The sequence below is a fragment of the Oncorhynchus masou genome, chromosome 3 (assembly GCF_036934945.1).
Source record: "Oncorhynchus masou masou isolate Uvic2021 chromosome 3, UVic_Omas_1.1, whole genome shotgun sequence".
NCBI classification, from domain to species: Eukaryota; Metazoa; Chordata; class Actinopteri; order Salmoniformes; family Salmonidae; genus Oncorhynchus; species Oncorhynchus masou.
The window spans coordinates 12,537,657-12,553,890 of record NC_088214.1 but is presented as its reverse complement, the minus strand read 5'-3'; the positions used below and the strand labels follow the sequence as shown (position 1 = coordinate 12,553,890).

Sequence of the window (16,234 nt, the reverse complement as noted above, 5' to 3'; positions counted from 1 at the left end):
AGCAACAAGTCACCCTGGTTGGCCCTTTAACTAGCTGTGTAAGGTCAAAGGTATTAGTGATCCGTTTGAGGGTTTTCCTACAACACTTGTCTTCATAATTCATGTTAAAATCTCCCATTAAGATGACCTCTTTCCCAAAATCACATTCCCTAAGCATGGTATTAAACTGATCAAAAAACACACTTTTGGTGGAAGGTGGCCTATACATTCCAATGAGGGTAAAATACATTTGGGGAGACAGTGTAACGTTCAGGCCGATACATTCTAGTTCATTATCACATGACCACTCAATTTGTTTACATCGGATATGTTCTTTAATGTAAATCATCACACCCCCTCCTCTTCCTTCAATCCTGTCTCTCCTGAAAACATTGTAGCCAGGCACAATCAAAGCAGCATATGGAGAGTGTTTATGGAGCCATGTCTCTGAGAGGCAGAGAAAGTCAAGGTTGGAGTCTGTGAGTAGATGTTGAATTTGATCACTTTTTGGAATGACACTACGAATGTTCAAGTGCCCCCCTAGTAGTCCCTTGGGCTTAGCTCGTGGGTCCCAGATGACTCGAGAGTGATTGACACATTGAAAAATGTTAAATTTTCTGTGTTTTCTGACGGCTGGGTTTAGGCCGTTTTGTTTCGTTTTGATTAGGGGCAGTTCGGTAGCGCAATTAAGAATCCCTCCCGCCTGCACTGGATGCGGGGAACTAATTAAAATAGCTTGCGTACCAGAAGCAGAGTCAGGGATCGCATATAGCGACTCTGGTATGTTTGAAGAGTCAAAATCTATCCTGGAGTCGGGTGAGTCGAGAGAAACCATAGGACCATAGCACTCACCCACCTCCACAGCGGCGACGATCAGTGGACGAGGCCATCCACCGCTCTCCACTCCGGTGCGTATCACTGGCTCGGTGATATTGGGCCCAGGATTGAGTTGTACATCCCCGGAGAGCAGGAGGGTAGTGAACAGGTAGTTTAACAGTTTCTGATAAATGTTGGACTTGTGTTTGTTACGCCTAAGCGGTTCAGTAGAATAAGGAGCGAGGTAGACTTGGCCATTATTCAGAACATTATGGTATGCTGTGTACTGTCTGCTCCCGTGGAACGGTGAACCAATGTGTTTGGTGTTGATATTCTCCGGTAGTAGACTGATTGTGTCATCCCAGCAAGGACGCACTGAGATTATCAGTAGAGCAGCTACATAACTGACAATCATGGCAGAGTACTGGAGATAAAACACATAATTGCGCTTTAACTCTTTGCATGAGTTACTTAGCTGGGATCGGCGTACACCTGATGGTTTAGATAAAATTACAGCATTCGAATGAGAAGCGGCACCTGCTGCACCAATAACCCATCCCTTCTGGTTTAACCCATCCCTTTTGGTAACCCATCCCTTTTGGTTGAACCCATCCCTTTTGGTTTAACCCATCCCTTTTGGTAACCCATCCCTTTTGATAATCATTCCCTTCTGGTTTAACCCATCCCTTTTGATAATCATTCCCTTTTGGTTTAACCCATCCCTTTTGGTTTAACCCATCCCTTTTGGTTGAACCCATCCTTTTTGGTTGAACCCATCCCTTTTTGGTTGAACCCATCCCTTTTGGTTGAACCCATCCCTTTTGGTTGAACCCATCCCTTTTGGTTGAACCCATCCCTTTTGGTTGAACCCATCCCTTTTGGTTTAACCCATCCCTTTTTTGGTTAACCCATCCCTTTTGGTAACCCATCCCTTTTGATAATCATTCCCTTTTGGTTTAACCCATCCCTTTTTGTTTAACCCATCCCTTTTGGTTGAACCCATCCCTTTTGGTTGAACCCATCCCTTTTGGTTGAACCCATCCCTTTTGGTAACCCATCCCTTTTGATAACCCATCCCTTTTGGTTTAACCCATCCCTTTTGGTAACCCATCCCTTTTGATAATCATTCCATTCTGGTTTAACCCATCCCTTTTGGTTTAACCCATCCCTTTTGGTTTAACCCATCCCTTTTGGTTGAACCCATCCCTTTTGGTTGAACCCATCCCTTTTGGTTTAACCCATCCCCTTTGGTTGAACCCATCCCTTTTTGGTTGAACCCATCCCTTTTTGGTTGAACCCATCCCTTTTGGTTGAACCCATCCCTTTTGGTTGAACCCATCCCTTTTGGTTTAATCCATCCCTTTTGGTTGACCCCATCCCTTTTGGTTTAACCCATCCCTTTTGGTTTAACCCATCCTTTTTTGGTTAACCCATCCCTTTTGGTAACCCATCCCTTTTGATAATCATTCCCTTCTGGTTTAACCCATCCCTTTTGATAATCATTCCCTTTTGGTTTAACCCATCCCTTTTGGTTTAACCCATCCCTTTTGGTTGAACCCATCCCTTTTGGTTGAACCCATCCCTTTTTGGTTGAACCCATCCCTTTTTGGTTGAACCCATCCCTTTTTGGTTGAACCCATCCCTTTTGGTTTAATCCATCCCTTTTGGTTGACCCCATCCCTTTTGGTTGAACCCATTCCTTTTGGTTTAACCAATCCCTTCTGGTTTAACCCATCCCTTTTGGTTGAACCCATCCCTTTTGGTTTAATCCATCCCTTTTGGTTGAACCCATCCCTTTTGATAATCATTCCCTTCTGATTTAACCCATCCCTTTTTGGTTAACCCATCCCTTTTGGTTGAACACATCCCTTTTCCAAGAGAGACTTGGACCTAGTAGCCATTTGTAACATTCTGTTCTGAGGCAGCATGCTATTTTGAGAATCAAATCTGATATGTGCAGTCACAGTGTGAGTGCATGACTGTCTGTGTGCACACCCTCAGGGATACAAAGTCAGTGGTCACTGTGGAAACCTATGAGCCTAAAGCATTCTGGGTAATGTGGTTTTGTACAGCTCATTTATTCACACAGCCAAACCATATTTTAAATGTTGAAGCCAAATGTGATGTTTCAATGTCATTGGGTTGCCCTTGTCAGTAAGTTAATTTATTGTCAGTAAGTTAATTTATTGTCAGTAAGTTAATTTATTGTCAGTAAGTTAATTTATATGCGGCAGCGTCTCTCATGTTGCCTCGTGTTTCTAGAAAAACCGGTTTACCTTCATATGTCAACATATCTGCCTACACCCCTCCATTCACAGCACAGGCTACAATAGCAGTCCCACATCCACCAGTGTCGGTGCATACTGCACCACTAGTGCCCCTCTCTTTGTTCTGTTCTTGTAGCATATGTAGTCGTAGTAACCGGTTTTATGGCCCTCTTGTCCTATTGAGTCACTGTGTTTCCCTCTCTGCTTTACATCACTCTTCCTGATGACTAACTGTAATGGATAGCCTTGTGTTGTAGTCTATTTCTCACAGACAGGCGCCTGGTTGAAGGCGTTGGAGCCTGGGCCTCCTGTGATATACAGTTCTAGAATAGAATAGAATAGAATAGAATACAGTACAATAATTATGCTTGACCACATGACTATATGCTATAACTTGAGTCCAGGTCAGGACATGGTCAGGACATGTGGTCAGACAGGAAAGACTACAGGCCCTAAGTGTATAGCGTAGAATAGAAGCACTTTGTTGTTACACTCAACAGCAAGCAGCACTATGAGAACTGTGGCCAGCCCATCTGTTGAGATCTGTTGAGTTGTAGAGCCACTACCGTTACAGTGTATCTTCACTCATACAATCATGTCATACAATCATGTCATACAATCATGTCAAACAATCATGTCATACAATCATGTCATACAATCATGTCATACAATCATGTCATACATGCCAGATCTGTTTTTTTTCCCTTCCCATAACTATTAATAATGTACGAGATATAAAATATAAATGTAAACATTGGAACCATCCACCTTCGCTATTATGGAAGCATTTGCCTGATAATATATAATAATATATGCCATTGAACAGACGCTTTTATCCAAATCGACTTACATTTCATGCATGCATACATTTTACATATGGGTGGCCCCGGGAATCGATCCCACAACCCTGGCATAGGGCATAGGAAAATCTATGTAAAATGTATCCCTTCTGCTTTGCAAAGCATTAATGGCATTTACTTGTAAGTGTATTTCTGAGATCTTATTTGCATTTAGAAGAGGCTCAATATGAGGAAGGAAAGGTGATGCAGCCTGCTCAGCCTGCTCAGTGGAAATGAGTTCAGTTCAACCCTCAGGCTGTGTGTGTGTGTGTGTGTGTGTGTGTGTGTGTGTGTGTGTGTGTGTGTGTGTGTGTGTGTGTGTGTGTGTGTGTGTGTGTGTGTGTGTGTGTGTGTGTGTGTGTGTGTGTGTGTGTGTGTGTGTGTGTGTGTGTGTGTGTGTGTGTGTGTGTGTGTGTGTGTGTGTGTGTGTGTGTGTGTGTGTGTGTGTGTTTGTGTGTGTGTGTGTGTGTGTGTGTGTGTGTGTGTGTGTGTGTGTGTGTGTGTGTGTGTGTGTGTGTGTGTGTGTGTGTGTGTGTGTGTGTGTGATCTAAACATGCAAGGAAGTAAATGTTTTTTTTTTGCTTTGTTAAATATAGAATCAATTCCACATTGAATTTGATATCAAATTCTGTATTTACGAAATAACATTGTGACTGAGTATGTGGTTCTGTTTGAGTAATTGGTATTGACCCCATAAAAGCACAAAAATAGCCTGGTGGAAATGAACAAAGCAGAGAAAACGATGTTATTATTGGTTTTCATTTAGATTATTTCTACTGGTTTACAAGAGTTTATGCAAAACACTGGGAATATAAAGTAGTTTACATTTCAGAGCGTCACTAATGTCACCATGTTACTACACGGTAATATGCATTTCACCTGTTCGTTGAAGCGAAAACAAAGCTTAGTGTAGAGTGGACCAGAATAACTAAGGGCATCCTGGGGAGCATTAGAGATCGTCAAAGTATTTGATTCAACATCTTTAACAAAATTGACCGACATTTAGCTCATTATATGAAAGAAAATAACGTGTATTATCGTGTCAGATAGGGACACTTTTTAACCCCTTGATATAGACGATCAGATATCTTGCACCCCTATTGCATGAAATGGTGCGCTCCGTGCCTGCAGCCAGGTCTAGCCAGTGCTACAAAGCTGCCACATCATGGTGTGCCCAAAGGATCGCGGGGCTGAAGTGAGCTAACTCCACTGTTGACATTGTAAATCATGAATGAATGTCAAAGGATTGCGGAGGACCTGATTGCCGCTACCGAATGAATTGTTTTGGTGTGTCAGTTATCCGAGGTGACGATCTTCAGTTAAAGCGATACTGCCGTAGCCTAATGTACCGGTGATAATCTATCTGACAGTGCGAGCCTCCCAATGACAGCTAACCAAGTAATGGAGCGGAACGTGTGCGTGCTTTTCTTGTTTTGGTAAACGCGAGATGAAGTCGCCTGGAGTGAAAACTCTGGTGGTTTGTGTATTTAGGGAATATGCAAGGCGCATGACACCAAAATGACTTTATTTTCCCCTTTCGGACTTTAACCCATCGCTTCAGAATATCCATTACGGAATGCAACAGAATCGGTGACCAAGGATACTGGAATACTTGCTGGCTGCCCTCTGCTCAAGCAATATGCAATTACAATTCACCCAAATTCTTCATTGTCCTACTGAAGCAACAACGCTGGTCGGGTTATGAAATAAAAATAGTCATTATGTCAAGATTATTGGATTTTGTGAGCATCTCTTTTACTTGCTGCTGTTTGCGTTTCCCTGCAGGCTACCAGTGCCAATATTAGTATTTAATGACTGCCTATCTGTTGTTTTTATGAAGTTTTAGTGGTATTTATTTATCTTCTGACGAGAGAGAAAGAGGACTGTTACATACAATATATTCCCACCTTCAATGATCTTATACTCAGAGTTTTAAAGTGATTCTTCTGATGGATGAGCATTAGTCATATTGGAGCTAATAGCATCCTCTCATTCACCTCCATCAATCAAAAGTTATTTATTATTTATAGGACACTTGACAGTAAACAGCCAGAACCTTTGTTTTTATCATTAAAAACAACGGTTATTTCACCATTAGACTAACGTTTTCAAGCTACGGTGATTGACCTCCGTCTGAGTGCGTGTGTGGAATGCTGGACATCAGAATGAAGGAGGCGTGTCGTATCTGCGCTCGTGAGCTCTGCGGTAACCAACGGCGGTGGATCTTCCACCCCGCCTCCAAACTCAACCTCCAAGTGCTTCTGTCCCACGCCCTGGGGCGAGAGCTGACCCGGGACGGGCGCGGCGAATTTGCCTGCTCCAAGTGTGCCTTCATACTGGAGCGTATGTATAGGTTTGATACGGTCGTCGCCCGTGTGGAGGCTCTGTCCATCGAACGTCTGCAGAGGCTGCTTCAGGAGAAACACCGGCTACGGGGTCTCATCGGAGGCCTCTACCAGAAGACCAACGGGGAGGGTGGTGGTGGAGGGGTCATTACCAGGCCTGGGGGTACGGGAGGAGGAGTACAGGGGGAAGGTATAGTGGACATGTCTGATCTGACCCATGCTAAGTACTGTGCTCTGCTCCAGGAGGACTTGGTGTACTCTCTGTATGAGTCCTGGGCTGAAGAGGGGTTGGAGTTCGGGGGTCACCACCATCCTCATCATGGGCATCGCTCTCAATACCCAGGGTCAGAGGTGACGGCTGTAGGGTCACAACGCTGTGGGACAGTCACACCTTCACGTAGGAAGTGCCAAGGGTGCACAGCGTGGCGAGTCGTGGACTCGGACTATGAGGCTGTGTGTAAAGTACCAAGGAAGTTGGCACGAAGTATTTCCTGTAGCCCATCGACGAGGTATTCGGCCAGTGTGATTGGAGTAGAAAGAGGTAGAGAAGAGGAGGAAGAGCCAGAGGGGACCCACTCCTCGCTCACACTGATCCCTGGGTCCAAGCTTCAGTCCCGGGCTTCAGACAGTGACCGTACCCTGGCGGGTCGAGCCAGCTCCAGCCCCTCCATAGACTCCTGGACATAGCTGGAGAATCTACCCGGCTGTCTGCTATCCAAGACGGGGCCGAGGGGCTAGGGTACCCCCGGGACCCCCTGGATGACCGGTTCTCTGACTCCCTGTCTGAGGAGCACGACCTGGTGACCCCGCTGAGATCCACGTCCCACCTCTCCCTGGCCCTCTGCCTGGTCCAGAACTGTGTGTACCGGCCTGTCCAGAGCCCCAAGGGAAGCAGATTGCCTGTGCTGCTCAGACAGAGCCCCAGCGATGGAGGCTCTAGACGTAGCTTCTATGAGCCGGCCTTGGGGTTGCTGCGTCGAGGTCCGAATGGAGAGGGGGAGATACATGGCCATGTACCTGACGTGGAGGCCCCTCTGATCAGGCTGGACAGTGAGATGGATGGGGGTCTGGACCTGGCTGAGATGGAGGAGCTGTGGGAGGATCTGTATCATGAGTGTCCTCCCCCATGCCCCCACCAGGTATACTACAGCAGCTCTCCAGCCAGCTCTGGACATCGGCTCACAAATCTCATTTTATTGTCTTTGCTCAAACTTGCCAGATACTGAAATCAGAAGGAGTGTTTTTCTTTCAATAGGATACCTTATTTTACTACAAATCGTATTTGTGGCATATTTAATCATCTGTTAGATGTAAAGAATATTCCAGGAGGTTACTTGGTAGTCTGTGAATCCAGCACACTGTGCAGTGCTTCCAACCGTGAGAATATTCCAGGAGGTTACTTGGTAGTCTGTGAATCCAGCACATTGTGGAGTGCTTCCAACCGTGAGAATATTCCCGTTCTCTCCATACCCCTAGCTAATTAGCTGGGTAATCCAGCTGTCCATCTCCATCACCTAAACCTCTCCAGAGAAGATGCACATTAGAGGATGTGCACTCTGTAGCACTTAAATCTGTGTTTGTGTGTGTGTGTGTGTGTGTGTGTGTGTGTGTGTGTGTGTGTGTGTGTGTAGCATAGCGTAGGGTAATGTAGGGTAGTGTAGTGTAATGTAGTGTAGCGTAGGGTAATGTAGGGTAGCGTGCAGTGGGTAGTGTAATGTAGCGTAGGGTAGCATAGGGTAGTGTAGTATAATGTAGCGTAGGGTAATGTAGGCTAGCGTAGGGTAGTGTAGCGTAGCGTAGGGTAGTGTAGCATAGGGTAGTGTAATGTACCGTAGGGTAGCATAGGGTAGTCTAATGTAGCGTAGGGTAATGTAGGGTAGCATAGGGTAGTGTAATGTAGCGTAGGGTAATGTAGTGTAGAGTAGTGTAGCGAGAACCTATAAATATAGGATGTGAGTGCTGACATGTTAATGCTGAAAGAGTGATGCTAACACACTGGTTATGTAAGATAGGTTAAGAGCAGCAAAGAACACTAGATACAGCCCCCCTACACACACACACACACACACACACACACACACACACACACACACACACACACACACACACACACACACACACACGCACACACACACACACACACACACACACACACACACACACACACACACAAGAGAATATCCTCAGGATAAATCTGCTTTTAGTAACACAGATGAGTGAACATAATGTTTGGTCCAGTTACCAACACGGCACTGCAAGGTTGGGGTCAATTCCATTTCAAATCCATCCTAGCTAGTAAAAGTGTTCTTCCTGGAATTGACTCTAACCCTGCAGCCCAGCTTGGTGCAGGTTGGATTGTAAGTCTGTTTTGTCTGGCTACAGCAGGTTAACCGCTGTGTGTGTGTGTGTGTGTGTGTGTGTGTGTGTGTGTGTGTGTGTGTGTGTGTGTGTGTGTGTGTGTGTGTGTGTGTGTGTGTGTGTGTGTGTGTGTGTGTGTGTGTGTGTGTGTGTGTGTGTGTGTGTGTGTGTGTGTGTGTGTTCCAGACTCTGATCGAGGAGCAGCATAGCCAGTTGAACCAGTATGAATGTGCAGCAGGTCAGTGTATCAGTGAGCTGCAGAGGCCCAGAAGGTCCAGCATGCAGACCAAGATCCAGTATGAAGGCCAACAACAGTCAGCTGAGCACAGAGACATTACACATCCATACAACACAGACCAAGATCCAGGAGAGCGAGGCCAACAACACGGTACAGCTACACAGAGACATTACACATCCATACAACACACACACCAAACAGCACAGCTACATTATACATCCATACAACACACACACCAAACAGCACAGCTACACAGAGACATTACACATCCATACAACACACACACCAAACAGCACGGCTACACAGAGACATTACACATCCATACAACACACACACCAAACAGCACAGCTACATTATACATCCATACAACACACACACCAAACAGCACGGCTACACAGAGACATTACACATCCATACAACACACACACCAAACAGCACGGCTACACATAGACATTACACATCCATACAACACACACACCAAACAGCACAGCTACACAGAGACATTACACATCCATACAACACACACACCAAACAGCACAGCTACACAGAGACATTACACATACAACACATGCCAAACAGCACAGCTACACAGAGACATTACACATACAGCACACACACCAAACAGCACAGCTACACAGAGACATTACACATCCATACAACACACACACCAAACAGCACAGCTACACATAGACATTACACATACAGCACACACACCAAACAGCACAGCTACACAGAGACATTACACATACAGCACACACACCAAACAGCACAGCTACACAGAGACATTACACATCCATACAACACACACACATGCACACAAGCATGTGCATTCACACGTGCACACTCAGCGCACACATGAATGCGCACACACACACACACACTCACGAGCACACACCAAAAAGCACTGCTACAGAGAAACATTGGAGCACAAAGAATAAATGTCTCCCTCTCCCTCTTCCTCTCCCACTCCCTCTCCCCCTCTCCAACTCCCTCTTCCTCTCCCTCTCCCCCTCTCCAGAAGCTGCAGGAGAAGCTCAGTGAGATGGAGTGTGATCTGCGTTCTATCCGTCAGGCAGCTCAGAACCAGGAACACACCATCCAGGAGCTGACCGACTCTATCAGTACCAAGGACAACGAGGTGTGTGTGGTCTACCATGAATTTACATCACCGCCCCAGAAATATTTGAGATGGCCTAGTGACTAAAATAATACTAATATGTGCCAGTTAGAAGACACTTTTATCCAAAGCGACTTACAGTTAGCCATGCAGACGTTTGGGTGGTCCCGGGAATTAAACCCACAATCCTGGGATTGCAGCACCATGCGCTATCAACTCAGCTACAGAGACCAACCATTTCATCAGCAGTGATTTACAGAATATTCCCAGTGGAGGAAGATGTACCCAATTGTTATACTTGAGTAAAAGTAAAGATACCTTAATAGAAAATGACTCACGTAAAAGTGAGTCACCCAGTAAAATAATACTTGAGTAAATTTGGTTTTAAATATACTAAAGTATCAAAAGTAAACATTTATAGTATAAATCATTTCAAATTCCTTATATTAAGCAAATATTTTTCATTTATGGATAGCAAGGGCCACTCTTAAACACAAACAAAGCATGTGTGTTTCCTGAGTCCGTGGGTCTGCCAGATCAGAGAAAGCAGGGTGACCAGGGATGTTCTCTTGATAAGTGCATTGGACCGTTTTTCTGTCCTGCTAAGCATTCAAAATGTAACAGGTACTTTTGTTGTCAGGTAAAATGTATGGAGTAAAAAGTACATTATTTTCTTTAGAAATATACTGAAGTAAAAGTACAAATACCCCCAAAAACTACTTAAGTTGTACTTTAATTAAAGTATTTTTACTTAAGTACTTTACACTACTGAATATTCCTCCTCAGGCCCAGGAGCTGTACCAGTTAATTGAAGGGCAGAACACCACACTGTGTAAACTGAGAGAGATGGCCCACCACAACCAGATCACGCAACATCAGGTGAGACCTCACACACCCCAGATAGATCCCGATAAAATACTGAGCAGGATACCGGTTAATGAAGAGCCATAATAACCCAATTGTTGATAGATAGATGGAGACAGACACCCTTCCTCCCCATGGCCAGACTAACCCCAGTGGTTCTTGTTTGTTTGGTCTGCTGTCCCAGGCTCCAGGGGGGGGCAGTGAGGTTGCGGGTCTAGCCCAGCTGCAGGGTGAGTTAGTGGGGGTACAGAGCTCTCTGTTTACCCTGGGTCTGGAGCTGGAAGCCAGTCATAGAGCGCAAAGACAGAGCCAGAGACAGGCTGAGGACCTGACCAGAGCTAAAGACAGACTCCACTCTGACCTAAAGGAGGCACTGCAGCATAGGGAGGTCACCGAAAAACACAACCAGGTCAGTGTGTGTGTGCGTGCTTCCGTCCGTGCGTGTGTCTGGATCCCTGTGATGTAGGAGGTGTGTGTAACCTATCCTCTGTCCCACCGTAGGACTTGCTCAGTGCCCTGGCTCAGTCCCGCTCTGCGCTGCAGGCTAAAGAGGCTCAGCAGAAGGAGAGCGAGGCAGAGAAACACATGGAGGTTCAGGAGAGAGACAAGAACATCACACAGCTCAAACTCTCCCTACAGGACAAGGAGAGCCAGCTACAGGTGAGACACACACATTCACACACACATTCACACACACACACACACGCACACACACACACACACACACACACACACACACACACACACACACACACACACACACACAGAACATACACATTAGTGCACACACATACAGACATAAACACATACACACTAACCCTATCTCGCTCTGTGTGTGTAGGAGTACTCTGAGCTCCTGGAATCAGTAGACAGCTCCAAACCCAGAGATATTCTGATGGACAAACTGAGAGAACGCATCAAGGACAGGGACAGAGCACTGGAGGTAAGAACACACACACACATACTGGATGATAATAATAATAATAATAATGATCATAATAATAATAATAGCATAACAATAATAATAAGATCAGAATTATGTAATGCTAATAATAAGAGAATAATAATAACAATATAATAATAATACTGATCATAATAATACTAATAATGATCATAACAACAATATTGATTGATTTATATAGCCCTTCCTACATCAGCTGATATCTCAAAGTGCTGTACAACAAGCAATGCAGGTGTAGAATCATGGTGGCTAGGAAAAACTCCCTAGAAAGGCCAAACCTAGGAAGAAGCCGAGAGAGGAACCAGGCTATGAGAGGTGGCCAGTCCTCTTCTGGCTGTGCCGGGTGGAGATTATAACAGAACATGGCCAAGATGTTCAAATGTTCATAGATGACCAGCATGGTCAAATAAGAATAATCACAGTAGTTGTCGGGGGTGCAACAGATCAGCACCTCAGGAGTAAATGTAAGTTGGCTAATAATGATGATCATAATAATAAGATCATAATACTACTACTACTAATAATAATACTGATCATAATAATAATAATAATATGATCATAATAATAATAATATTGATAATAATAATAATAATAATAATAATAATAATAATATGATCATAATAATAATAATGATCATAATAATAATATTGATAATAATAATAATATGATAATAATAATATTGATAATAATAATAATAATAATGATGGTCATAATAATAATAATATTGATAATAATAATAATAATGATGATCATAATAATAATATTGATAATAATAATATTGATAATAATAATAATGATGATCATAATAATAATATTGATAATAATAATAATAATAATATTGATAATAATAATAATAATATTGATAATAATAATAATAATATTGATAATAATAATAATATGATCATAATAATAATAATAATAATATGATCATAATAATAATAATCATATGATCATAATAATAATAATGATAATACTGATCATGATCCTAAAGATAATAATAATACTACATGGCCTTTCCCTCTGTCCAGCGGTCTATAGATGAGAAGTTCCGTTGTCTGGAGGAGAGGGAGGAGCAGGTGAGGAGACTACAGCTGGCCCTCCGAGAGAAAGAACGAGACCTGGAGAGACTCCGCTGCATACTGCTCAACAACCAGGAGACCATCACGGTACACACACACACACACACACACACACACACACACACACACACACACACACACACACACACACACACACACACACACACACACACACACACACACACACACACACACACACACACACACACACAAACTAAAGAAAGATACCTTGAGCAACAACGAGAATACACACACAAGTACATCTAGAGTTTATACAGTACATTGACATGTTTAGACTGTGTGTCCTACAGTACATTGACATGTTTAGACTGTGTGTCCTACAGTACATTGACATGTTTAGACTGTGTGTCCTACAGTACATTGATATGTTTAGTCTGTGTGTTTGTATAGAGTCTGGATGCGTTGGTGCGGGGTAAGGAGCTGGATGTGGAGCAGGCAGCAGAAGCCCACAGGAACCTGCAGTGGCTCCAGCAGCAGAGTGAGGAGAGAGAGAAGAGCACTCTGAGAGAGAGAGACACACTCATCAACCAGCTACAGTCTGCCCTGCAGACACGCAGCCGGGAGACACAGGTAAACACACACACACATACAGTACACATATGGCAGGTAGCCTTGTGGTTAGAGTGTTGGGCCAGTAATTGGAAGGTTGCTGGATCGAGTCCCTGAGCTGACAAGGTGAAAATCTGTCGTTCTTCCCCTGAGCAAGGCAGTTAACCCACTGTTCCCCAGACACACACACACACGCTAAACTAAATCTACCCTAGTGAGGACTGACTATAGCACCAGTTTGCATTCTGTTTGCTCTTGTAACCAAAGTACAACCACTCTACTAACTTCTGCCCATTGTTGAAGCTCTTCATTGTTGGCTGAAATAAGTGACTTGCAATACTAGTCCAACAATAAAATCCTGCTCTTATATCTGACCCTTACAAATATAACAGGTGTACTGATAATTTCTGTCTGTCTGTCTGTCTGCCTGTCTGTCTGTCTGACTGACTGTGTGCAGGACCTGACGGCAGCCCTTCTGGCTAAGGTCCAGGCGGGCCCCAGTGAGGTGGTGGAGGAGCTGAAGGCTCGCCTCGCACTGAAGGAGAAACTGTTCCAGGAACTTCTGTCAGACCGCAACCGCCAGAGCCACGAACACCAAGCACAGGTCCAGGACCTGCTCAGCACCATCAGCACCAAGGACCAGTACATACAGGTACCACACACACCACTGATCTAGGACCTGTCTCTGAGAATAATCTCATATTAGCTTTTCAGTGCACCCAGCTCAACAGCAGTGATAGGGGATAGACATCCAGTAGTATATTATAGAAATTGAATGATATACTGTAGAATGGACATATAAAGCGATAGTCGATTTCAGATTTTCTTTTCTTTTTTCCACCTCTCTCTCTCCACACCATTTTCCTCTCCCTCTACTTCCCTACCGCCTCCTCTCTCTCAGGACTGCTCTGATAGGCTCTCCCAGGTGATTGGCGAGCGGACGGGCCAGCTGCAGGAGCTGCACAGGCAGCTGTCATCGCGGGAACGGGAGATGGGTGAGCTGCGGAAGGAGAGAGAGAGGGAGAGAACGGGAGAGGCAAAGCGACTGCAGAACCTATTAAAAGAGAAAGAGACTTTTATCCAGGTAAATTCTGGGACACTGGAAAACACACTGTGTGAATCTCTCTCTTTCTCTCTCTCTTGCTCTCTCTCTCTCTCTCGCTCTCTCTCTCGCTCTCTCTCTCGCTCTCTCTCTCTCTCTCTCTCTCTCTCTCTCTCTCTCTCTCTCTCTCATGAAACTGTGCATTTCCACAATAGCTTATATAATTTAGACTAGACTCACACAAGCACACATGAGTACCATACCAAAAAACTTTCAACAGAGTCTCAAGTAGTAAAACTGTCATAACATAACACGGTCCTCCCTCTACAGAGTCTGATGCAGGGACAGGAGGAGAGCATGGAGCCCTCCACACCAGAGGGGGCAGCAGAGGTACATGCCATCCAGGAAGAGCTGGAGCTGGTTCGGAAGAAAGAGAGGGAGGCTCAGCTGGAGCTCTCAGCCCTGCGCTCAGCTCTCACACAGGGCCAGCAGCAGGCCCAAAAGCAGGAGGATAGATTTAAGATCCTGGCCCCAGAAATAACAGTCAGGGACCAGCCCTCCAGCACTGACCACCAGGTATCCCTCTCTGCCTAAATTCTTTATTGCCTACAACATTGTCCTTGTTAAGGTCGGGTGTCTAGCCTACCGAGTGGAGTGTGTGTCAACAATCTCTCTTTCTCTCTCGTTCCGTCTCTCGCTCTGTCTCTTCCTCCCCCTCTCTGTCAGAGTGTGTTGGAACAGTTGGTCAATGAGTACCACAGGCTGAACAATGCTTTGAGGGCAGAGAAGAGGCTGTACCAGAGTCTGAGCCACATCCAGACTAGAGGAGACAGGTAGAAGATAGGCCTTTACTGAGGCTAAGAATACACACATCTGGGTACCTAACAATACACAAATCTGGGTACCTAACAATACACACCTGGGTACCTAACAATACACACCTGGGTACCTAACAATACACACTTGGCTACCTAACAATACACACCTTGGTACCTAACAATACACACCTTGGTACCTAACAATACACACCTTGGTACATAACAATACACACACCTGGATATCTAAGAATACACCAATGTTTTGACAGGCAGGTACATACGAAGCTTCAGTGTCGTTAGACATAGTTATATATAGTTGTAGGCCAGGTAAAACTGTTAAAACCATGCAATCAGTTTTGAGGACATTTGTGTTTGTGCGTTGTGTCATTGCCCCTCTCCCAGCAGCTCAGAGAAGACCCAGGCCCTGCTCACAGAACTGGACTCTGTTCAGGCATTGCGAGGGCAACTGGAGGAGGTCCTAACCAGGACCCGGAAAACCGCCCTGGCACTGGAGAGGGCAGCTAAGAGGCAGTCTGACTTTGGAGGTGGGGATGGGCAGGGACCGGCCTACAGGGCTACAGGGGGCACTGTTACTAACTCTCTGGGATATTCTGTCTAGCCATTTCATCATGAGTCAGACAAATGCACTGCAGGTAGAAGTTGCTCTTAGGTGCAGATCTAGGGTCCGTTTACATTCACCTAAATCCTCACCTTAACCATTACAGGAAAAAACTCAATGCTGACCTAAGATCAGTGACTATGGGCAACTTCATTCCTCTTTGGATGACATAGACACCACACAATAACCAATGCCTGTTCTAACCAACAACACATTTTTGGGGTGGTTTTAGTTAGATTATAATGTGGCAACAATGAACCTTAGATATCTATTATTCATTATTAATATATTCAGTGTGTTTTGGATTGTTGTGTTTTTATAT

The 16,234-nt window shown here is 44.6% G+C and overlaps 2 protein-coding genes across 2 annotated transcripts in view; both read left to right on the top strand.

The window, feature by feature from the left end:
* The window catches only part of LOC135518985 (myomegalin-like), a 119,678-nt gene that overhangs the window by 52,105 nt on the left and 51,339 nt on the right, over window positions 1-16,234 (top strand). Inside the window, 14 exon segments of the mRNA XM_064943989.1 lie at window positions 8,791-8,876; window positions 8,920-8,992; window positions 9,861-9,980; window positions 10,746-10,838; window positions 11,008-11,232; window positions 11,325-11,483; window positions 11,665-11,766; window positions 12,813-12,950; window positions 13,275-13,454; window positions 13,891-14,085; window positions 14,335-14,517; window positions 14,806-15,051; window positions 15,202-15,308; window positions 15,696-15,838. Coding sequence (XP_064800061.1) covers window positions 8,791-8,876; window positions 8,920-8,992; window positions 9,861-9,980; window positions 10,746-10,838; window positions 11,008-11,232; window positions 11,325-11,483; window positions 11,665-11,766; window positions 12,813-12,950; window positions 13,275-13,454; window positions 13,891-14,085; window positions 14,335-14,517; window positions 14,806-15,051; window positions 15,202-15,308; window positions 15,696-15,838 — 2,050 coding nt within the window.
* On the top strand, window positions 5,050-6,995 carry LOC135510343 (uncharacterized). The gene has a single exon (XM_064931196.1). The coding sequence runs from the start codon at window positions 6,052-6,054 to the stop codon at window positions 6,931-6,933; it is 882 nt and encodes a 293-aa protein (XP_064787268.1). The 5' UTR covers window positions 5,050-6,051; the 3' UTR covers window positions 6,934-6,995.

Excerpts from the sequence above, each read along its gene's own strand:
- LOC135510343 (XM_064931196.1), top strand. The coding sequence starts at position 6,052 with ATGCTGGACATCAGAATGAAGGAGGCGTGTCGTATCTGCGCTCGTGAG.